This window comes from Callorhinchus milii, unplaced genomic scaffold, assembly GCF_018977255.1.
Source record: "Callorhinchus milii isolate IMCB2004 unplaced genomic scaffold, IMCB_Cmil_1.0 Scaffold1, whole genome shotgun sequence".
Taxonomy (NCBI): Eukaryota; Metazoa; Chordata; class Chondrichthyes; order Chimaeriformes; family Callorhinchidae; genus Callorhinchus; species Callorhinchus milii.
The window spans coordinates 33,191,476-33,216,136 of NW_024704742.1; the positions used below are offsets into that span (position 1 = coordinate 33,191,476).

At 38.6% G+C, this 24,661-nt stretch overlaps 1 protein-coding gene across 14 annotated transcripts in view; it reads left to right on the plus strand.

The window, feature by feature from the left end:
• The window catches only part of LOC103180901 (calcium/calmodulin-dependent protein kinase type II delta chain), a 157,215-nt gene extending 134,702 nt beyond the window's left edge, over window positions 1-22,513 (plus strand). For 3 of the 14 annotated variants that reach the window (XM_042339829.1, XM_042339782.1, XM_042339820.1), the window contains exons 13-20: window positions 1,037-1,077; window positions 8,978-9,037; window positions 9,597-9,641; window positions 11,048-11,096; window positions 16,688-16,763; window positions 18,732-18,826; window positions 18,913-19,141; window positions 20,697-22,513. In XM_042339829.1, the coding sequence (XP_042195763.1) occupies window positions 1,037-1,077; window positions 8,978-9,037; window positions 9,597-9,641; window positions 11,048-11,096; window positions 16,688-16,763; window positions 18,732-18,826; window positions 18,913-19,141; window positions 20,697-20,700 (599 nt within the window). In that variant the 3' untranslated portion in view covers window positions 20,701-22,513. Of the gene's footprint in view, window positions 1-1,036; window positions 1,078-8,977; window positions 9,038-9,596; window positions 9,642-11,047; window positions 11,097-14,308; window positions 14,528-16,687; window positions 16,764-18,731; window positions 18,827-18,912; window positions 19,142-20,696 lie in introns of those variants that run through there. The other 11 variants (XM_042339788.1, XM_042339795.1, XM_042339799.1 and 8 more) reach the window with 6 other exon arrangements.
• Window positions 22,514-24,661: the final 2,148 nt, after the last annotated feature.

The following is a 24,661-nucleotide window of genomic DNA, read 5'->3' on the forward strand; positions in this document are numbered from 1 at the left end:
ACAGACACTTGTATATACGTCATAATGCTTATGTACTGCCTATCACGTTCCAAAGTCTCATAGGCCGTATTCATTCCAAAACGTGACATGTAGATAATTATTTGTATATGATATATATGAAGTATTAAAAAGAGATGTTTTAAAAACCAAAGTAGTCAGCTGCCACTTTCACACAGCTAACTTTACTGATTAGAAATTCAGCTTGGGTTCAAATATGAACGAGTGCATTTAAATGCAAATTCAAATGATGTGTTGTCTCCAAATGCAAATGTACATGATGCCGATGTGGCATTTCCTCTTTGGGCAGAAAAAAATGCAAATGTGGTAACTTTGGTCTCGAGCACATTTAGATGCAAATGCATTTGCAGTCTATTTACACATAGAAGTTGTTCGCCTCGCAGTTTAACTCAAACTGTAATGTGACATGTCTCGGAAACGCTCAGCTGTATTTGAGAACTTTGATGTACCAGAGAACGCCACTGGTATGAAATTTAAGGCAGTTTGCAAACACTGCCATTTGCAGATGTGCGGTACAAAAAGCGGGACATCAAATTTGGTGAACCATCTGAAGCGAAAACATCCATCAATATCACTGCGTGCTTCATCGAGTGCTGAGTCAAGTTCAGATACAGAGGAGAAAAAGATGAGTAACTTCATGGTCACCGCACACAAGAATATCCGTATGAAACTTTTTACTTAATGCAATGAGTTTTGTATATGAACTTGTGATCGTTTTGACATGTTTTGACCCGTGTATTGCATTCAGACATATATATGTGGTACGTACCGTTTAAAAGATAGTTATTTCGAGAATAAATGCTCTTCAAGTGTTGCATTTGAACCCATGTCTGAAGCCTGCCTTCTACAAATTTGCCTGAGGTTTATTCTGCCTAACCAAGATTGCTTTCAGCAAAATAAAATTTTGCCTGCAGCATTTTCTTTCCTGTTGCTGTGAGTTAAGCACTGGCTTTGCCAAAAGCTCACTTTGTTGTGGGAAATGATAGGTCTAATTTAGATTTTTGTTATCCATTTACAGCAGCAAAGAGCTTGCTCAACAAGAAGACCGATGGCGTTAAGGTAGGTTGGAATTTAATGAAACCACATGCAGTGATGTAACCCTTCCTTCTAATACTTTGGTTTTGTTTGGCCACAGTATTTTGTTCTTAGTCTTGTTTTATCACTAATGAGGAGGACGTGCAGGTTCACATACTCTCACATAAGGTTGGTGTCCGAAACAATGTGCTTTTGCAAAGTAAATTCTTGCATCTTGATGTAGTTTTCAGATAGCTCGGATTCCTTAAGGAAAGGTACAGAATAAGATTGTTCACACTAGTTGGTTTAAGGGATGAGTTATATAAGCCTCTTACCTGGAAGTTCCATTGAATTATGTATGTAACGGTCAATACTGTATCATTATTCGCCTTGTTGTCTCATCCATCTAGATTTCCTGTCGGTCTAAAATTAATATTCAGTTATAAACATTTCTACTGTGATAATCAAAGGTGCCGTACAATACAATTTACATTTATACAGAACGTTTCATGTCAGGAGGACAACTCAAGCGCTTAACACTGCTGGCTGGGCATTCGAGCTGGGGGTGGGAGCTAAAGGGGATAGGGAGGGAAGAGGTGACTGAAAGCGCGGTCAAAGAGGTAGGACATCATACGGACTTTTATCAAGGGAAGGAAGCGAGCGAATTTGGGGAGGAGGGAGGGAGGGAGGGAGAGAGAGCAGACAACTACAACTCCTCAGAACTGTGGAGCCCTGTAGCTTTGTGGTTTGATTCCCGGCAGGGAGAAATGTTGGGCATGTTTCCTTACTCCATACACCTCTGTTTATCTAGCAGTAAGTAGGAACCAAGTATTAGTCAATTGGCAGATCGCTTTTCCATGGGTAATAATCCCTTCAAAATTAAAAAATATAATAATTTGGTCACTTAATCCATGACTGTTTGTGGGACACGGCTGTGTGCAATTGCCTACCGCGTTTCACCCACAAAACATACAATCACTAATTTTACAGTATATTCTGTGACGTGCTTTGAGACATCTAAAAGATGTAATAAGGCGCTATATCAAATGCAAGGATATTATTATTATTACTAGTCACACATTTGTCCCAATTCACATTTGGGTTACGTGAGTTTTTTTCAGAGATAACCAGGAAGAAGAAAATATTTTGTAGTTGGAACCTCACCTGGTCTTAAAATAAAGGACTGTACTCTTGCTCTTTGACTACAAATCCAGCTTTTTTCACAACACTTTGAGAAGTTGATGTAAGATATTGGAAGATGAGAAAGCAACTGATTTCATGAATAAATCATTTCCTTCTTGAAGGTCCATGTTGGCATAAGCAATGCCTAGGACTTTGGATAATTAATTGCCCTAGATCATATTCCCCTGCCAGCTTTATTTGTTGGATTGGGTTTGTCACAAGCTTTACCCCAGACATCAGTGCAATCTAATTCTTTATTCACGAGAAAATATAAATTCTATCTCTCACTCACTCACTCACTCACTCACGGATGCACTCACCCACACACACACACATGCACACACTCCCTTTGATCAATACTATCCATTTTGAGACTGCTGTATCACCTAGCGAGCAGTCTCCGCTGTGCCTGTCACAGACGTGTGGATTTGGACTCCTCAGAACAGACTGGAGAGGAAAAGGTACCTGAATTAGAGGTCAATATCGGTCCAGCCAACATTTGTTTTTCTGTGGTTCAAGGCTAAGGTCTAAACTGTCAATATCTATAGCTTAGTTGACAATCCTGCCGGTGACCCTGCATTTGATGGAACAGCAGCTCATTATGTTTCCAAATCCATGAGTATATGTGTAATTTCTACTTTCCTCATCCTTTCCAACATAATTGACCTTTTGCTGTTTTATGAGAGATATTGCATTTGATATAGCACCTTACCACACAGTCAAAACGTCTTAATGTACATCATAAACAGCAAAGTGTAATGGCTGAAAGAGAGTAACATAAATAAATCACTGACCCTCGTCTAAATCTTCACTTCTGCCTTGGTATAAGGAAGATAACTATAGTTGTACATACCTGTCTATCAATATGGATACATATATCAACCTTTACATCTGCATTTGCTAGATGTGTATAATTTGTTTTTGTACACATCATGGCTGGACTGCAACTTAATACCATTTTCCTACCCTTTTGCCATATTCCTTGAGTCCCCCTGCCTACCAAATATTCAACTTTTTTTGTCTCAAATATTGCAGTTGACCCAGTATTTACAGCCTTTGCAGTATGGAATTACTTCCCTATTAAATGTATTCCCAATTTAATTCCGATTGGCAGAATTATGACTGTGCATCCTTTTTTGCACCAATATAATTGATTCAGAAACTAATAACTGCACGATCTGTGACCGACTGCCTTTACTGAAAAGAATATTACATTAATTTCCACTTGAACTACTCAAGCTTTTCTTTCCCATTTCCAACTGAGGATGATTTGATTTTATCATGTCCTTGACTTGTGTTATCTTTATTTACAGCGGGCAATCAATGAAGTCTGTTGTGCTACTAAAGTCTTAAGAGAACTCGTTACGTTTGTTACACTAACAACGTCTTTTAATGATTGCTTAAGCTGTGGATTTTATTCTCTGTATATATCTGATCTGGTAACGTTTTTGACATTGGTAGGTGCTTTTTTAAACTACATTATAATGTCCATTTGCACATCATCCTAGTCCTCACAATGTTCTCCTGGCTCCCAACAGATCTATTTCATGGTCTTTACTCTCACCTATAAATCCATTCATGTCCTATCACCTCCCTATCTGTTATTATTATTGTTATTATCTTCCACTACCCCACTTGCTCACTCACTCTGCTTAGCTAACTCAGGCCTGTTGAGCCTCCCCCAACCCCTCTGCCCCACCAGCCGAGACTGAGCCTTCAGCAACTACATGCCCAATCTCTGGAGCTCCCTTCTGTCTCACCGTGCGCATGGTCAACTCTCCCTTCACCGTATTTCCTGCCTCAGTGTCTGACACTTACCCTGTGAAATGCTCCAAGACTTTATTCTACCTGGATGGCATTCTATAAATGCAAGTCGTAGTTGATCGTACACAATGAGAATATAATGTCAGTTTAAAATATGTCTTGGAATATGATTCAGAATTCCTATCAGAACTTCATTCAACCTTGTCTCACGAGTAAGCATAATCGGTGGCAAAGTAGTTTGACACTTTAGGTGCCCAGCCATCTGCCTGACGCACTTTGATTCATCCTCTTTAATGTGAAAGTCTTGATATAAATGTAAATAGTTTTTATTATTTGTATCCTTGTTTAAGCACATTATGAAGTATTGTTACACAAGCTGCCTTATACTTCAATGAAGCAAAACTAGGGATCACATATATAGTGCAGTTGTGTTTGATTTCTCAAGAGATGGGTACCATGGCACAAACCTCTGCATTGCAGCTGCTGTACTAAGATCTTCATAAAACTTTCATGTTAGGCGAAATTCACATTATAGAGCTAATGTTTAACCACTCCTGACTTTAACTTTCACGGAGATCTTGAAAAGCTGGTGGCCTGAACCATGACGGTTATTAGTGTTGTGTTATCTCCAGTCTAGTATGAGTATCTGATCGAACATCCCAGAGTCCATTATACATTAATTGTACTCATATTAAGAGAATACTTAGTGAGTCCATCTCTTTGTGAGTGCTTGGATCTTCTCTGCCTAACAAGAATTTGGGGTGCCCAGTGTGAACAAGTGATGAAGTGTGTTCAGCGTGTTCTGATTAGCGTGTTCAGAGAAACTGGAGTCAGGACTTTGAGGTTAAACTGGCAGTGAAAAGAAAAGGAGGCAGTGAGAAGTGGCAGTGAAAAATGCCATTCTTCACATTTAGAAGCAGCAATGGGGATGATGGCTGGCAGGAACAAAGGTGCCAGCAGGTGTGGTAGGCAAAAGAGTATTCCCACCTGAGCTCGATTGATAATTATAATCTGAAATTCTCATGTTTTTAACAAATTTGATGTGATAATTATCATATTGAATCAGTTACAAAATTGCATTATTCACCTGGTATTTCTTTTTTTTTTAAAAGTCTCTTAATCTAGGTAAATATAGATTTCACACTGATGTTACATAAAAATACATCTTTCTGACTAGCTTAAAACAATTTGCTTCTTGTGTGTACTTCCTACGTCTGCAAGAAAGCACTGTCTAAATGACAATGTAGGGGGCTGGTGGATAGGATAATTAAAAATAGTGGTTCTTTTCACTATATGTTCAAAATGATGAATCACATTGTGAAAGGGTAATGTCATTGCTTTGTGATGCTGCTTGGGTGGTACAACTGGAGAAATCATTTACCAGAAGCAAACTCTCCAAATTAGTCAAGTGGTTGCCAAGAGTGAAGATTTGGAAAAATTCTACATAATTATAGTTTAAATCCTGGTTCTGGAAAGGGTGGTGCTGTGTGTTAAAATCTTGCAAGGAAAAGAATTCTGTATCATTGCACATTCTGGGAATTTAAGAGGAAAACATTATTTATGAAGTAATGTTAATTTTTTTTGTGTGGCTACTTTGGGTTGAACTGCTGTTACAGCAATTCCATTTTCTGGCATAGTTGTACAGACCTGTGTTAAACACCAACGAATCCTGTGCTGCTGCTAACAATCTTGAGGTTGGACTGTGAGTTTCTACATCTCCAACATTGAACAACAACAGTAAATTGCATTTGTATAGCATCTTGGAGTCCTGTAGCTCAGTGGTTAGAGCACTCGCTTTGCAAGCGAGAGACCTGAGTTCAATTCCAGGCAGAGGGCGAAACCTTGGGCAAGTTTCCTTACTCCACACAGAGCCTAATAATAATCCCTCCAAAACCAAAATCAATAATAAAAATTGGTCATTTTCAATCTACGACTGTTTGTGGGACATTGCTGTGCGCAATTGGCTGCCGCGTTCGCCCACAAATATACAGTCAATTCACTTTACAGTGTGTTCTGTGAAGCGCTTTGGGATGTCCTCCCGACGTGAAAAGCGCTATATCAAATGCAAGGATTATTATTATCTTTCACGAAGGGAGGACATCCCAAGGTGCTGCACAATGAGGGGTTTGCATCCGAGCTGCGGGTTGGGTTCGGAAAGGGCGTGGGGAAGGAAGATGACTGAAGGCACAGTTGAAAAGGATGGTCTTGAAATAGGCCTTGAAGGGAAGAGTACAGTAGACATGGATTATGAACCTTGGCCAGAGCAAGTTATTTTCATGAATTCCTTTTGTGAGGATTTGGTCTGTTTTTTCTCTATAGTTGCCAAACAGTGCTACATTATTCCAGTTCTGAATACTCTCTGTAGGAGAATATTTGGGCTATATTTTTGGAGCATGGTGGGGGGGAAGGGTTAGAAGGCTAACTTTCTAAACCATTATTGTACAGGAAAGGAGAGGAATTTGAACACTTAGGAAAGGAATTTGAGTAAATGAAGTGTTTAAAAAGAATCATTGTTCTGTCTGTATGTCAACTATTTTTTTCTAAGAATTATAAAGTGGTATGCATCATATACTTGTTTTGTTAATTTATTCTATTTTGCTCTTATGGTTCAATAAATAGTCTATCCTTCCATTAAACCAATGCAACTTCTATTTTGTTTGAGATTAACTCATATGCCTTACATTTGTACACCAATAAGAGTACATTCTATGATGGTCTCTTGGAAATAAGAGAGACCGTCAACCTTCGATTATTAAGAATTAAGAAAAAGATTTAACATTGGTTTTAGACTTTTGAATGATTCATAATCTGTTTATTTATGTGCAATATAAATATGTTATCTCGCCTTTTAGAAGCACACATTTTGAAGTTTTGATGATATTATTTCTCTAGCTCTCAGTGAGACTTTAATTACCGTGAAAGCATATCCTTTGACAATATGGCTAGAGGATTTTTAAATGGGACTGAGAAAACTCCTTGATGTTAATATATACAATATTGAAGGATTTTCTCAACTGAATGAATAAACCATGAGTGGTATGGTAGGGCATTGTGTTAGAGCACAAACATCCAAAGCAGTGGATTGATGAGAGAATATCCCATATTGCTAAAATGCAAACAGCTTCCCCAAGGTGGGAAATTGAATTTGAAAGGAAGCCATGCTCAGAACCTGCTTCTTCACATGCGAGTATTTTGTTCAGAGGAACAATAGCAAAGGTGCAGAAACAGTTCATCTGTTCCACCCTCCTGACTGCATTTGGTACAAGGCCAAGGGAAAGCTGTCCCATTGATATTTAAAAGTTAGAGAAATCCGAATGAAGAAACCAAACATGGTAATGTTTGAGAATTCCTGTTTGTGAAATCCTATGGAAGCAAATTTCTGTTTCCATGTTCTCAAAATGTATGCAGTTGCTTTGCAGAAAGTAGTGTTGCAAAATGATTTAGAGAAGTGGACGTGCACATATCTAACATATGCCGACCTTAATTTTAAAAAATCTTTGCTTTTGATTGAAAAGTGGGACTTGCTGTTACTTTTCCTAGGTGTTTCTTCCTTCAATCCTATGTAATCATGAAAGGTAATCACTTTGCATGCCATCCTATCAATGTGGTCTAGAATTAATTCTGTCTTTTTCAAGCTAATACAACAGAGAGTTTGGGTGGTAATTTTAGCTGTTTGCATTTGTACTTTGAGTTTTCTTTTTGGAAAATAACATTCTGTGTCAAGAGTGTTTGGAACTAACCATGCTTATATTTTAAATCTGAGCAAGCTGAACAAATATACAAGATGTTGGTACACAAAGTAGGTGTGTATCTGTCTAAAGCAACATGAAACAAGGAGACAAATGCTTTACTGCCCTATGGATAAATTCTTCTTCAGATGTGATTGCCCTGCTGGGGCTGCAGGTGAGAAATTACCTGTAGCCAGTTATTTTAGGTTCATGCTGGAAATGTCCTCAAAGCTGTGTTTCATCAACTTAACACAGGAACAGGAGTCAGACATTCAGTCCTTCGAGCATTATTAGATAATATTTAGATCTCAGTGCCATAATCTGCAACACGCATGCTATTTCTAACACAATTCAGATCTCTTGTAAGAGAATTTACTTTCAAGATGCTGAGTCTTTAGGGTTAACATTTCAAAAATAAAGTATCATTGAATTTGTGATCTGCATCATTAAAGGATAAATACTCATTAGTTGGCTAACATAAAGCATCTGTTACAAATTAAACAGCCATAAAGGCTTTGGCTTTTCAATTAAATCAATGCTTACCGAATGTAGAATGAATTATATCTTATGTGGTGTGTTTTCATGGAATTGTAATTCTGATAATATATTGCTTACTGAATACATTTGCCAATGTTTAAAAGAATGTAGAATACATTCAAAGTCGTCCCATAGGTATATAACTTTACATAAATCTGTTTAAGATTTCCTTCCTATAGAAATAAATCTCTTGACAGTTGCTTCATATTGGTACCAAATCCTTGCATAGAAAGTGATTATACATAATAGTTGGTTATGTTCAATATTTACTGCCAATGACATATTTCAGAGCACAGTCATAACTAATACAAAATTGCTTGGCTGTTGTATTACCAACAAGCTTCAATCACGATCACGAATTCAAACTTCATGTATTTCCAATTCTTTTATAATTTTCAAGCATCTTCACAGAATCAATTAGATTAGCTTAACTGGAGACAAAATGCACAAACTCCTTTTTTTAAACAAACTGCTCGTAACGTGTGTTTACTGTGTCGTAATCTTTTCTAATTCGTATATTGGCTCAGTTCCAAATGGTGTATTGTAACCAATGCATTTATTTCCTAGTTCTGTAAACTGTACATGACTTGCAAACAGTCAAATAGGTTTAGATCATAAGACAGACTGTAGACAATCCATCAATCAGAAGAGATTCATTCATGGTCGGTCTTAACCTGTTTTGCAACAATAAATTGAGGCTTATGCATTTTCTATGTTTTTTTACATACCCACAGGTTAACAACAAAGCCAACGTTGTAACCAGCCCAAAAGAACCCGTACCTACCCCAGCACTGGTATACCTCAACTCCGTTGTTTTGTTTTTTGCTTTCTGAGGGGGTTACCATGTGAGAGCTCGTCATGTGTCTCTGTTCTGTTTTGTGGGGAATCCATCTGTGTAGGCAGCGTGCATTTTTATTTTTAACCAGTAGTTGCTGTGACACTGAACACGGTGGTAGTTGCTAGTCTGCATGTTGTAGTGGAAGGTCTCTGTGCCTTCCCGCATGTTGTTTTTAGTTCTCCTGGCGATGCCAGCAACAGCACCAAAATGTGACCTGCTCCAAATTCAGTAGCATAGGCTACTGACATCAGGGAGCTAGCAAACAGAAATGCTGCTATGCACCTAGAGAAACTGCATGCCATGACTGTAGGAGATGGAGGTTTTGTTACAGGATGTCCAGATAGGAGTTGCTGGTTGTGTTAGATCCATCCCTGATTTTATGTATTTTTTAAACATCATTTGTTTTTGGTCATCATGACATTGCTTTTTAGCCTCATCATCCTTGTAGCTGGCTCGTTCACACTTTGACGACGAAGGATAAGCTTGACCAATGAGTTTTCTTTTATCTTGCTCAGGAGCCCCAAACTACTGTAATCCACAATCCTGCTGATGGAAATAAGGTATTACAAGATATGTTCACCAGTTTAAGCATCACACAAATTGTTTCGCCAGCAGGCCTAGCACTAATCTGCAGAATGTACCAACCAAGGAAAAAAATATACACAATCTACTATCAGAAATATCGTAGCATTCTGTGTTACGTTTTTCGAATTTCTTTCGTCTACTCTCCATTTCAGTGTTTTGTGGCCTTGTGTTTGGCTGAGGGTGTTTTATGGTGTATTCAGCAAGCTTCTGGTATTCTGTGTATTTTTCTTTGTTAACTGGTGATTTCGTAAAGTGCCAATACAGCATGCAGTGTTGGTTATCTTGTCCAGTGTCTTGTGCCAGCTTGGGTTGAAATGCAGAATGAGTGTTTTTGCAGTTTGTGGTTCCACCTGGTACTTGTCCCATTCAATTGCTTTCTGATCATAATCCAGGCTTCAAACAAAATTATGTTTTCAGTTATATTTTCAGTGCATGTTTTATGTTATACCTGAGGTGCAACAGGGCAATAAAGGTGTTTTTTGTTTATGATTGCGTTGGGAGTCATGTGGTCTTTTGCTTGAAAGTACGTCTGTTTGCTGCAAATTACTTTCTCCCAGTTGTTCAATAGCAGTGAGTGAAAAAGGTCATAACACGTGAATGCATAAAATGTATGTGTCCACTGTCATTTTACTGATTGTATGCTGCATCCCAGGAAACAATGATGCCCTTCTTTGTCTGTGTTATAATGTATTTTATACAACTGTACTTTGCTCAGAATACTACTGTATAATTTAAAACACTTGAGTAACACTAGCGCACTTTTATATATTACAGTACTAGATCAGATTGTATAAACTTTGCTGAAAGTTTGACCGTGCCTTCAGCTCCCCTCTCGACTCTCTTCCCCCTCCTCGCTCCCTCCCTTCCCTCCCCTCACCCTGACCATTTCCCCCCTCCTCGCTCCCTCCCTTCCCTCCCCTCACCCTGACCATTTCCCCCCTGCTCGGGTCATGACCCAACTGTGCAGCGCCTTGGGACGTCCTCCTGACGTGAAAGGCGCTTTATAAATGGAATCTTGTTGTTGTTGATGTTGAAAGATAAAACTTTGCTTTAGTTGCATTGTGTGTCTATACAATAATATTCATTGGTTAATGAAGCTACATCAGTACACATTAGTTTTACTTTGTCCATGTTTCATTAAGATTTGTTTACATTTTTATGATTGGATGCTTTCATTTAAATAAAAATTGTTTTGAGTGAATAACTGCCCGCAATTTAAGGCCACAGAATTTATATATTAAAATGCTGCACAAATCTTCACCTTGCATATTGTATTTGTGGCCTCAGCTTTTTAAGTTCACACAGAAAATTGATGAATTCTTATTCATGGACGCATAGTTTCATATTGTACTGGTGAAATGAGGTTTGCTTTTCTCTATAGGAATCTACAGAGAGCACGAACACCATCATTGAAGATGAAGATGTGAAAGGTACGTATAGTGAGATTGAGAAGTAACTTAGAATCATTACTATTTGCTTAGTCTTCATATATTTATTGTGGTGCTCTTCAAAGTAGCATTGACCAGATTACTAGTGTATTTATAGCATCAAAGTGGCTCCATTAAAATGTGATAAATGCTTATGAACACTTAATTCAGTGTTGCGGATTACTAGTACCGTATTTCTGCAATTAGAACATGTGTGCAGGGAATTATCCTGAATAATTATTATCAGATCTAAAATGAGTCCCAATTTATGTTTTTTTTGGTGGTGGGCGGGTGGGGGTGGGTGGAGTTTGAAAGAAAAGTTAATTCTCTTGTATTTTCTTGACAACAAACTTTTTATCATAGATTAATGGAGAAATGACTACTGAGTTATGAGAGATTGGAGTATTTTATTTTATTCCCGAGTCCATTTATTTACGTTTGGAGTGATCCATATTCATGTCCGTTTCTTTGGTTGTATTTCAGTTCTTTGCTGTTCAGATGCCAGTTTTCTTAAAGCATATTGGCACTTTTGTAAAGGCTGTGTCTAGATGAAATTTTAGTGATCGTAATGTATATCAGAATTTCACTTTATATCCAGCATATCGGTCTGGGTCAGTTTAGTGAATATATTTAGCGTTAGTCTCACCAAATGCACTTGGGATGGGCCAGGGACTGGACACGTTGAATTGCCTTGGACCCTAGATCACTGTGTTCAAGTCTTGGCTTTTGGGATACTGACCACTGAGGTGTTTAAAAAGATGGTCGGTATCTTGCCAAATAACAATCGAGTTTTCTCAATTTCAAACCAAAATTCCAATGCAGTGGACCAGCTTCATCCAACAACAACAACAAATTACATTTGTACAGCGCCTCTCATGTCAGGAGGTGTCCCAAGGCTCTGGGTCACATTGACATAGAAATCAGCTTTGGAGATCTGCCACTGCCACATCTGGGTGCATGTGATGTAATAAATATTAAATCCATCACTCAGACGACTGCAACAACAGATAGCGTCCCAGACTCCAGTATTAAGCTCCTGCATGCCACCCATTTATTACATCCATTGGAAACATGGCTATCTATTTGAGTCATCTTCTTGTGGCATTGACTGCTAATTCATCAAGGGCCCAAAATCTACCTTGTTCTTATATTTAAGACCATTACCTTAAAATTTAAAATCATGCAGAACTTTTTGAAAATAATTAAATTTGGGGGCTCATTTTCCACCTTTTTTAAGAGGAGCTTGTGAAACTGGCTTCTATTTTTAGGCAGAATTTCAGATTTTTCCAAAATTGGTTTAAATGCTGAAACCACAAGAAATATTAAGCCTCTGGTGGGAAAGTTGCAAAATGTGATTGATGCATTGTCCTTAATGCTGTTGCATTATCAATTTCTGAAATGTGCTTTACATTAACCAGACCAAATTGGATTTTAATAAGGTTCTACCTTGCTTCTTGATGCTGAAATACATAACATAAGACAGCAATAATTTATGGTTTAGAATTTTTTTAAAAATTATTTTGTCCATACTTGAAACTATTAAATTAAATTCTTGCCCATTTTTGCCTTGAAATTTTTTGGTTCAATTAACTAACTGTTTTGAGATCTGTGCATAATTCTACATAATTTTGCAGGAATTGTGGAAGGAGAGGGTAGGGTAAAATAAAATTATACCGTTCACCAGAGTAATGAGCTATGTGCAATGATTGAACTCAGGCCCTTCAATCCTTTAAAAAAAGACATTTCGTAGGGTATATGCGATTTTAAATGGGATTGAAAAAGTAAACAGAAACCTTGTCTGGGATTCGTATGAATCCATATCTCTGCGACCTACTAAAACGTTACCAATCTGTCCACTCTTTCCAGTCGGCAGGTACTGGCCTGTTCATGTACCCTGCCCTGCCTGGTCCACCTTGGACATTTGAGCTTTCGGCCCCCACCCTCTGGAACTCTATCCTGGAGCCCCTCCACCTCCCTTTGCCTCCTTCAAGGCCCATCTCAAGACCTTCCTTTTTGACCATGCCTTTGGTCATCCTCCTGACGCCAGCCCTTTTGATTGTTGTTGTTGTTGATTCCAACCCCCAGATCGGATGGAAATCCTTCAATGTCCAGTATCTTGAGTCATCCTCCTGATGTGAAAGATGCTGTATAGATGAAATGTATTGTTGCTGCTGGGAACAGAGCAGGAAGCCAAGAATGAGAAGGAAAAAGAAAGGGGCAGGTTTTTAAATCTGGTTTTAAATATAAACCAACAATTGGGAAGCTTGAAAGGCCAAAACAATGGAGCTTTAAAATATAATCTAATGTTCAGTTAGTCCTGATCCATAATCTTATGATAAAGGTATCTTTGGCACATTTGTTTGATACTGAAACAAAACAACATGCACAGTGCAGCTCTTCATTTAGTTATATTAGTCAGCAATGTGGGTAACTGTTAGGTTCACTCAGTCTTTACTGAACTATTTAGCCTTTAATGCCCTGATGAAAGGACAACCTTGCAGAGCTGTTAATTGGGTGACTTTACTGGCAAGCTGGGTTTTCTTTTATGATTGTTATCCTGTGGGCATTGGTAACTATGTTCCAGTCCAAAATTAGCATCTCTCGGGGTCTGAGAAAGGTGGCTCGAGTTATTGCTATTTTTACCATAAGCACTGAATCTGTCATGAAAATATTGTAAAATGAGTCTCATATTTGCATTGTTTCTGCAGCATCTGGTGAAAGGTTCTATTTTTGAAGGAGAAACACAATTGAGTGTGTTGAATTGAAGTACTGTATTAAGACTTATAATTGTTGTCTGCATATTTAGCATTTTAAATGCTGGTTAAAACTTGCAATGCAGAGTAGTTTGAATGAAATGGGATTGTGGCATCTGAACAGAACAGAAAATGCAACTTATTAAAACCTTTTGACAGCAGTTTTGACATCATTAACTTCATTTATATTCATTGTTTCATTATTTCACTCTGGCATTTTTCTCCCTCCCAACATCTGCACCTTTCCAAGTACAGACTGCTCAGAGGAGTGTAAGACAGGAAGGTTATGTTTCAATCATTCATCATCCTCTTCCTCCTGCTCTACCATATCTTCTTGCTGGTCTCCATCCTTGCTCTGCCCCAGCAGTCGCTCCTGCTGTCACTGTGTCTTGAAGATCCTGGTCACCCTCTACCTTTTCATCTTTATTTGTTCATATGTTGTGTTTCTTTCCATCAATTCAGCGACCAAGTGCACAGAAAATGCAAACGTTAACCCAAATGCACATTCAGAGAATCAGTCGCATGAGTCAGATCCTTCACAGCCTGCACCTTCCTCTGTCCAGTGTAAGTCAAGAGCACAACAGTCCCTGTGGTCCCATGGAGCAGAGGTCCCACCGTTTCTGAGCTCAGAGCCACCCAGGACATTAGGTACCCTGACCCCTGACTGAGAACCCACTAGCCCCCACACTCAGCGCAGGCTTCCTGCGATGCAACAAGACCTTACTCCTGCCCTCCCTCACAGGCTCCACAAAGGCTGCTCTGAAATAACAAATCACACACCAGAACCATGGGAACGGGTGTCTCTCATCCGTTACTCGGGCTGCGCTGCTTCCATAGTCCAACTAGGCTTTCATAGATTTCATAGCCTCTGCACTTCCAGTGCGTCTCCCACCACCACCCAAAACGATCTTGTGGACCCAGTTTGAGAATGGCTGCCATAGAAGATTAATGTGGCTAGACTAGAAGATTAACTAGACCATATATAGGACTGAAGACTTTTTACAAAGTGTTACTTTTACAGTAACTAAATAATGATGCCCAAAATGTCAATTTTTATGTCCTATGCTTTTTTGTCCACCAGTTATTATTGTGATGTGTATACTTTTGTATGTAAATAGTGCTACATGTACAATTTTTGTTGTGGTACAGATGTGTATTATAGTGTGAACCGTACACTTGTTTATTTCACTTTTAGGCCTGAGTGTTTCATTGCTAGTGACTGAAATATGCTCATGTGATTCAGATGTTTTTGTCACCCTGTTTTTTAAAGGGTGTAATGAAAACAGTATTATGTATGTGAAAGTCGCTATACAAATGTAATTTTGTTGTTGTACGTCTCTATTTTTGACACAAATATTTTTTGGCCTTAATAGTGACAATGACTTGTGTAAAAAGCTCCCATCCTGTATCAGTTACCCATCATTTTTTTGAAAAAAGTTTACAAAGCAGTATGCTTCTCGCTATTGTATTAAATTATGCAAAGAATAGATGTTCCGTGTGAGTGCAGTCACTGCAGTTTGTAGCAATACTGCTGCACTCATTGCAAAACAATACTTCATCTAAAATCAAGCTGAAGAAATATAATATTCTGCTGCTGATTTCAATATCCAGCATATCAAAATTAAGGTTCTTATCAGGATATTCCTAGGTAGTCATCTTAATTTTATTTTTGTCAAATTTTGCAGTTCGCAGTTGTGAATGATTTGGAAAGATTTCTTCAAAAATTCTTTATCTTACGTAATTGGGCATTAAGGTTGTGACCTAATAACTGGCATTAAAGATGTTTCTTCTTAATCTGATACAGCATGGTGGCTCTTGAGTACTTCACTGTGCTGCATTGTTCTCAGACAATGTTGTTAGGAATGTAATTCTGGTATCAGTGCCTAAATAATTACATTTTGTTTTCTATAGAAGAAATGTAGTACAGTAGCATTCAGAGTTATGTCTTCAAACTGATGTGTAGAGCAAACAAACAGACAGAAGGTCAGAGTTGAAATCAGTTTAGTATAAATAGCAAATTTATTCTAAAAAATGAAAGAATTGCTCATTTAGATTATTAGATAGTTGAGATACACAAGAATTGCCTCCTATTGGTTAATGGCATAATTAAGGACTTCTGTTAATTCACAGTTTAAGCATGGTTAGCACAACTCAGAACTTAGACCTCTCTGGGAAGGAGGAAAGGATAAGGTTATTTATAGAATTAACTTTTAACTTGGTTAGTATTGATACAAATTTTTACAATTGTGGTGTTGGTCATCCCCCATTTAAGCCTGATAATGTGGCCTTGCATCTTTATCTGGAAGACAAGATACAGTGTTGAAATACGGCACAAAACAAAGTCCACAAGCATTGAGGGAAATGTAAATGAACGTCTATCCACTTGTTATGAAAGAATTAAGATGTCAAAATAGGCCCTGCTACAGTATAAGGTGTGGCATTTGTCTCCACATGGAGGGAGAGAAAGGAACTAAGTGAAGATGACAAGTGGCATTGGTACTTGTGCTTTGAAAATTGACAGCCGAATTTGCTCATTCTGATGCATGTTGTTGGTTATTCTCCAAACACAATTTACTGACCCTTACTGGCGTATGTGCCTTGGTTTGGAAATTCTGATTGCACGTTTTGTGCTTGTTGTTCCTCGAATACCTTTTAGTCTTAATGTCTGCACTTGGAGCATCAACTTTATTTGTTTTTAAAATAAGTGATTTTAAAATTTTTAAATTTTCAACAGTGGTAGCCTGAGAGAAATGGGAAATCTTTTTAGAGACTAGTAGAAAATCAGCGCAATTGTACCATCTTTTCATTTTTTTATTAACAATCTATCTTACTTGTTCTTAGCACGCAAACAAGAAATTATCAAAGTTACAGAGCAGCTGATTGAAGCCATCAACAATGGAGATTTTGAGGCCTACACGTAAGCACCTTTTTTTGTTGGTTTCCACAATTCAAAATTGGTTGCTTTGTTGCTTATTGCATAATTGAAGAGTTTGGACTTTGAACAGTAATGCTTTTAACCACTGCTTATTCTCTCTTGGAAATACAACCCCCCCAAAAATGTTTCAATTGACTTGATGCCAACCTCCATATAGGTTCCAAAAGCTATTGAAATCTTTCAAAAATGTTAGATTTACATACAATTTTATATGTATTAGATGCGATCATTACCATATACTTGAGGGTTCCCAGTCATTCTAAATATCTAGATTCAGGGAAACTGGTGCATATATGATGTTTTCAGTCTTTTATTTTACCCTCTCAATTAGTTATCCTTATTCTAAACATCTTATCCAGCAAATGCACAATCTGAAAACTCGATACTCCATATCCACCGCTTTACCTAATAAACAACCACCAGGAAGTGCACAGCAGTATCTCAGAATGAGAGTGCAGAAAGAGAAAAACATATTATATTTCACTTCAATAGATGCTGCCTCTGGATAATGGGTGTAAAATTCCCATTACCGTCACAATCTATTAAATTTTGTGGACTAAAGCAATAGCTTCATTAAACTTGCCCAGAGCCATAGAGGTACCTAATATATATTAGACTTAATGTATTGTATCATGAGTGCTACTGCACTATATTACAATATCTTAGGTAATTATGTGTAATATGACTCATTCTTACAAACTGGGTAAATTTTCACTGGGATACTACATGACAGGAGTGAAATATTTCTGATTGGGGACATGATTGAAAAATACTATTTTGCACACAGCAGTGTCCCACAAACAGCTATGGAGTGAGTGATCAATTATATGTGTTTTTTTTGGCCAGCACAATGGGAGAAACTCCATTCTCTTTTTGAATAGTGCTGTGGGATCTCTATAGGCCACCAGAACAGGCAGACCTCAGAGTTCAGCAGTACTCATGATACAATACATTAAGTCTAATTCATATAAGGTTCAAGGAGGGCAACCAACATGATTGAGGGAATGGAAGGGGGCTGGACTATTACGAGCGACTAAGTAAATTGAGCAATTTCACGCTGGAAAAGAGAAGAATGAAAGGCAACATGATTGCTATCTTTATGATTCTAAAGTGGCATGACAATATAGATCATGACAAGCTGTTTCAACTTTTCCTGAATAGTAAAACCAGAGGACACAGCCTGCGATTGAAGTGGGGGTTAATTCAGAACAAATCTATGCAAACACTATTTCAGTGAGCGAATAGTAAACCTATGGAACAGGCTCCCTAGGGAGACGATTGAAGCAAGAAGTGTTGATTCTTTCAAACACAGATTAGATAGTTTTCTTTTAGGAAATAACATTTATAGGATATAGTACATAGGTAGTTTGGGACATATGTGCATGCGACCGCCAGGAAGGTGGAAGGCGAACTAGATGAACCTTGGTCCTTTCTTCATGTAGCATTTCTTATGTTCTTATGGTTCATCTATGTCTCTGACGGATCTAGTGAAAACCATTGTTTCAATCCAGAAGATTTAATAGGTCATGATGGTTATGGCAATTTTACACCCATTATCCAGAGACACCATCTGTTGGAGTCAAATATAATGTTTTTTTTAATCTGATGGACATCACTTTGGACATTCCAACAAATTCCCAATGCTGTATTGGTGTGTCAGCATAGATATGGGTTCTAAATCCTGTCATGGGGCTTAAGCCCACAACCTTTTGACTTAGAGACAAGATTGCTACCATGACCACAGAGGCACAAAATAATTAATGCTACTGTAGCACAGTATGTTATGTCTGCTATTCATTGCTGATTATTTGCTTGACTGTCTTTCTAACTCTAAGGATTGTTATCTCTCCCGAGTATCTATGATGGGGGAATGGCGTGAGATCCTTATGAACTTTGAGCAATCCTCATATTTTGAAAATAACTGATCTTTTGAAACTGTGTCTTTTGCAGGAAGATTTGTGACCCAGGTCTCACAGCATTTGAACCTGAAGCACTGGGTAACCTGGTAGAAGGAATGGACTTCCACAGATTCTACTTTGAAAATGGTATTGGTCAATGCAATTTCCAGTTGTTATAAATTATGTTTTTTTTTGTGTGATCTTATTATTAAAAGTGATGCATCTTTTTGTAGCTCTGTCCAAGAACAACAAGCCAATTCACACCATCATCTTGAATCCACACGTCCATTTGATCGGCGATGATGCAGCCTGCATAGCGTACATCCGCCTCACCCAATACATTGACAGCAGCAGCATGCCAAAAACCATGCAGACTGAGGAGACCAGAGTCTGGCATCGCCGTGATGGGAAGTGGCAGAATGTTCATTTCCACCGCTCAGGAACCCAATCCGCATCTGTCAAGTAAGGTGGATTTATGCATTGGTGCATGGAAGAGCAGGTAGTTTCTTAATAACTGCAGCAAAGCAATGAGAAATCCTTTACATGCAGAAATGCCTTTCCAAGTTGCTTGACGCTAAATGATTTGCATGTGACTATTTAGACACCTCAGCCCTTAGGAATACCAGAGACAGGCTGAAATGTCACTTTGCAAAAGTTAGTTGGTTTCTATTTATTTCCAGCTGAGCAGACAGCTGGTATCACATTTCAGGTGACTCACTCAGGATTACGAACTTCTGACAGTTCCCATTCATCCAATGTTAATAGTGAGAAGAAAAGAAGCCAAGCTTTTATTGGGTAGTGAAAATGTAACATTGAACAGTTAATAACCAATGTGTTAAACCAAATATCAGTTCATATCATTTGGCAGAATCACATTTCATATATTTAGAGGTCCACTTAAATTCAAGATTGCCAAAGGATTTCTGAACTAGATTAGTAGATGGTCTCTTTTATTTACAATAATTAATTGTATTAATAATTAGTATTATAATTAGTTCATTTATATCATCTGGAATGCTTTGAATTTCCCAGAATATGTTCCTTTTTGAAATTCTCCGCAGTTCTGCTCTGAAACCAACATGTGATAATAATCAATTAATAATCCTTTGCGTTTGATATAGTGCCTTTCACATCAGAAGGATGTCTCGAAGTGCTTCACAGGATTTATTGTAAAGTGTAATGACTGTGTATTTTGTAGGTGAAGATGACAGCCAATTTGCATGTGATAATTACATGTGGAGAATAAAATAATCTGGCAATTAGAAAATAAAAGAATCTGGTAACCAGAAGTGGGTCACACTGACCTGCTCTATTGTGCTGTACTTCCAGAGCAGAGTTCCTGTGAGTTGTTCTGAATACTCTTTGCATTTGAAATATCAAGTTAAACCTCACTAATTAGTTGTGAAGTGCTTTGAGACGTTTCAATGTGATAAAGCTCTCTGAAGATATACGTTCTTTCTTTAGAGAGTGCCGGAAATTATAGTTGCTTTCCTCACAAGAGATACTGTAAATAGTTTTTTCTGATCATTCATTCTATCTCAGTTAAAGTATCTCAGTCCTGCAGCTCAGTGGTTGGAGCACTCGCCTGGCAAGCGAGAGACCCGGGTTCGATTCCCAGCAGGGTGAAACCTTGGACAACTTTCCTTACTCCACACGCCCGATAATAATCCCTCTAGAAAAAAAATAAAACTGGTCATTTCAATCCACGACTGTTTGTGGGACACTGCTGTAGGCAATTGGCTGCCGCATTTTGTCTACAAGGTATACAGTCAATTCACTTTACAGTATATTCTGTGAAGTGCTTTGAGACGTTTAGATGATGTGAAAAGCGCTATATCAAATGCAAGGATTATTATTATCATTAAATGTGTGGGGGTTGGCGAAGGAGGATGGATTCTAAGGTCTTATGGCTTGAATAATTTGCATTTTGTAGAGAATGCAAAGACCAAAGTGCCAGCAGTATAGCTCTGTTCTAATCTATTTATTTGTTGATTTTTAAAATCTTGCTCTCTTCCAGCTAAAAACAAGTGATGCCACTGCTGGATTGTCAGCACTCCTGATGGACTGGAAGGTTACAATCACATCAACAGGCACTTCCAGTCTATTTTCACGCATGTTTCTGAATGCATGAAGCTCTGACAGTGCACTTGTGACATGTCCTTTTGTTTATTCCATCCGTAAATGTGTTTGTTTATGCCTCTTGGGGAAGAAACATTACAGGCAGAATGAAACCAAAGGAAGAAAAGTTTTTGAAAGTACTTTTTAATCCTTTATTTATGCCAATTTTCTGAACTTGTTATAGCGGTAAACATCTAAATAAAATCAAAAGATAATTTTTTTTTCTAGATTTGAATTGCATTTTAAAGGAGAATAATTGTGCCCCTTTTTTGGGTCAGTATGGGAATATATATGTGGGTCATATTCATACAGAGTATAGAAGGGAATGTTCTGAATGTTTCAGGCACTATAAGTTGCCATTCCAAAACCAGTCAGGGCTGGCTGTAACAGTCTCAATGCATGAACTGAACAGCCTTTTACCTTCATTGACACTTACTGTTTTTTTGTCCAGCTGATACATATGGTAAAATATCTTTTTTTTAAAAAAAGCAATGAAACATCCTCATGCTAGATTTCTTTTACTTCTTGTATTTCATATCAGTATCCTGTTAAGATCATTTTCAGGTTGATACTTTATTTTCAATTCACTTTGTTGTGCAATATCTTTCTGGAAAATCAAGCTTGCTTTCTCTATGGCGATGTACAGATTTGTGATTTGAGTCTAAAATGCTATTGCTTTTTGGTGGGAATATTAGGGTTTAGAATTTTGTGAAACTCCGTTAACTTGCTTATTGGTAGCTATTCATAGTTCTTTCAGATTGAATAATAAATACAAAACTTGGAATTAAACCTATGAAATATAGTACAGTGGATCTGTGATTTATATGCATCGATATATACCATTCACTTGCCTTAGGCAGGTGCTCAGATAGCTCGATCTTTTCATTTTTTCTTTCTCCCAATTCATGCCGCATCTAAAGGGATTAATTTTTTTAAATGAAAAAAATTGTCTGTGTGATATTTGCTTATTGACATGGAGAACAGGATGATTTTGCTTCTGCTTCTCCTTGTGTATTTGTGAGGTGTTCTTGTAAACGATTCGGGTTATCTGATGTGTAAGTTTTTTTTGGAGGGGGTACTTTTAAAATATTTGTTTCTTGACTGTTTGTATACATATAGGGCTAACTGTATACTGCAGTACTGAATAGTGCATGATATCTCAATCAATGATTGCTGGCAGCGATCAAACTCTCGCCCTATAATTCATTCCTGGCGAGGTTAATGTTTGTATTATTTCAACTTGTGTGTTGGTTAGTCAACTATCCACCCTTTTAAACAAATCACACTTCACTGCTGAGAATACAGTCGTGAAATAGATGAAAATGATATGTCACCATCACATGGATTCAGAAACTGTTTAAATAAGCATGTACATTTATTGGGCCATAGTAATCTGCCAATAACATCTGTGAAAGAATAAAAACCTCTATTTTGGTGACTACTTGTAGTAAAATATGTGTGTGAAATCTAAATGTGATCTTAACATTTTAATGCCGCATGTGGTGTTAAAGTAGTATTAAAGACTTCAGTTTGTCTTCCACACCAAGTTATGAAGAGCAGCGATTGATTTTTCAGCACCATTGAAATGATATTTAAATTCTGTCATTTAAGGAAAGCTGCTGTTTATCATGGGACACAGTGTACAGAATTCTTGCCATAATGGTAAATGACTGATTGATATATTAAAACAAATAAATTTGTGATTATTTCTCCTGACTGCCTGCTCCATGTTTTTTTTATATAAAAAAGGAATATGCTGCAAGAATGCAAAGTTTGAATTTTTGTAAATCAACTCCTGTTTCAGTTACTCATGGTGTTGGCAGCTATTTATGACAAATGGTGAAAGGAGTCTCTCCTGATGTCTTGGCCAGATTAATTGTCATTCATCTCAGGGCTATTTGTAGGACCTTATTCTGAACAGAGATTTGCCTTAGGCCTAGGTGGTCAACTGGTGGCCGAAGGGCCGCATCTGGCCCAGAGGATCATTTGCATCTTTATTGTCTGACAAGCAAATATAGGCGACATGCAGGTGCCAGGGAGACTCTGCCCAGCAATGGTATTGGACAATCAGGATAAAATATTGCTTATGTGGTCCGCTAATGTTTCTCAAACCTGGAGTGCAGCCCTCGGCAGCCAAAAGGTTGGACCAGCCTGACTTAGGCATTCATAAAATGAGTTTCCACTGTACATAGAACTGGCAAGTGGAGCAGTCTCGGAATAAAATTACAAGACCTTTTGACCATCAAATACCATCAATATCCACTTTGTAACTGTAAAATGCTTATCTCCTGACATCAAAACAAGAGGCTTCGAAAAGAAAAAGCAATAACTCCGAGGAAATCATGTTAATGATTCCAACTGCGAAGAGATGTTGGACTTCCTCGAATCCAAAATCGAGGGTATTCGTTCGGCTACCTCTCCCTCATCCACTGCTACCCCTTCAACACCTCACGCTCTGGCCCCCATGCATCCCTCCCTACACACCTTCGACCCTGTTTTCCCCTCTTTCCTCATCTCCCATCATTTCCAAAATGAAGCCCATCACATGCTCACTCAACCTCATCCAAACCCCTCTCCTCACAGCTCCACCTCCTGGCCCCTCTTTTAACCGACATTATCAATCTTATCCACTAGCTGTCATCACCTCTATCATCAAAGAACCTTCCCTGAACCCATCCCTACGTTCCAGCTATCACCTCTTCTCCAACCTCGCATTCCTCTCCAAGACCCTGGAATGAGTCATCGTATCCCAGCTTCGCTCTTTCCTCTCTTGTACAGCACGGAAACAGCCCTGGTCATTCTGAACAGCTGTGGCCAGGGCTCTCTCTGCCTCCTTGACCGCTCTGCTGCCCTTGCCTGGTTCAAATCCTACCTCTCCTACCATCTCCACTTTGTCGCCACTAACAGCTTCTCCTCTATCACGTGTGATGTCCCTCAGGGCTCTGTCCTTGGCCCTCTACTTTTCAATATCTATATGCTCCCTCTTGGTGACATCATCTGTGACCCTATAACCCCCATCCTCGCCCGACTCCACTGGCTTCCCATCACACAGAGGATGCAGTTCAAGATCCTTGTCCTCTCTTTCAAAGCCCTCCATGGCCTTGTTCCCCGCTACCTCTGTGACATCCTAACCCCCTACCATCTTGCTCGCTACCCGCCACTCAGTGGGCTCCTTCACGTCCCCCACCTCACTCACTCCACCATTGCCGGGCGGGACTTCTGCCAGTCTGCCCCCACCCTCTGGAACTCCAACCCGCAGTCCTCCCCCTTGCCCCCTCCCTTGCCTCCTTCAAGACCCGTCTCAAGGCCCTCCTCTTTGATCGTGGTTCAGTCACCATCCTTCCCCCTCCTGCCCTCCGTCCTTGGAACATCCTCCCGATGTGAAAGGCGCTACACAATTGTAATTTTGTAGTTGTGGTTGTTGTACTAATGCTCAAAGCATGAAATAAGGGAGAACCAGATACATTAAGGCTTTTTGGTTGTAAGGCAGATTTGTTCAATTATGGTTGTCTGATTTACCAGTTTGCATGGGTGGCACATTCATCAATTACTCCCACAGCAAGTCATGAATTTCATTCTGAGATGAATGGAATAACAACTTTGCTCCTGGGAGATGCCATCCCAGTGCAAAAGAATAAATCTAGAAATTATTTTATTGGGCTGTAAATATGCTCGAGGCCAGTGATCCACATCAACTATTATATATCAAAATCACAAACAACATCCTGTCTGCATGTAACCAGGGTTCCCTGTGCCTCCAAGTCTCACTCGAGCTTTCTGCTGCTTTCAACATTGTTGACCACTTTATCCTTCTCCACTAACTCTCCTCCTTGATACATGCCTGAGGCTCCATATTTTTTGTTT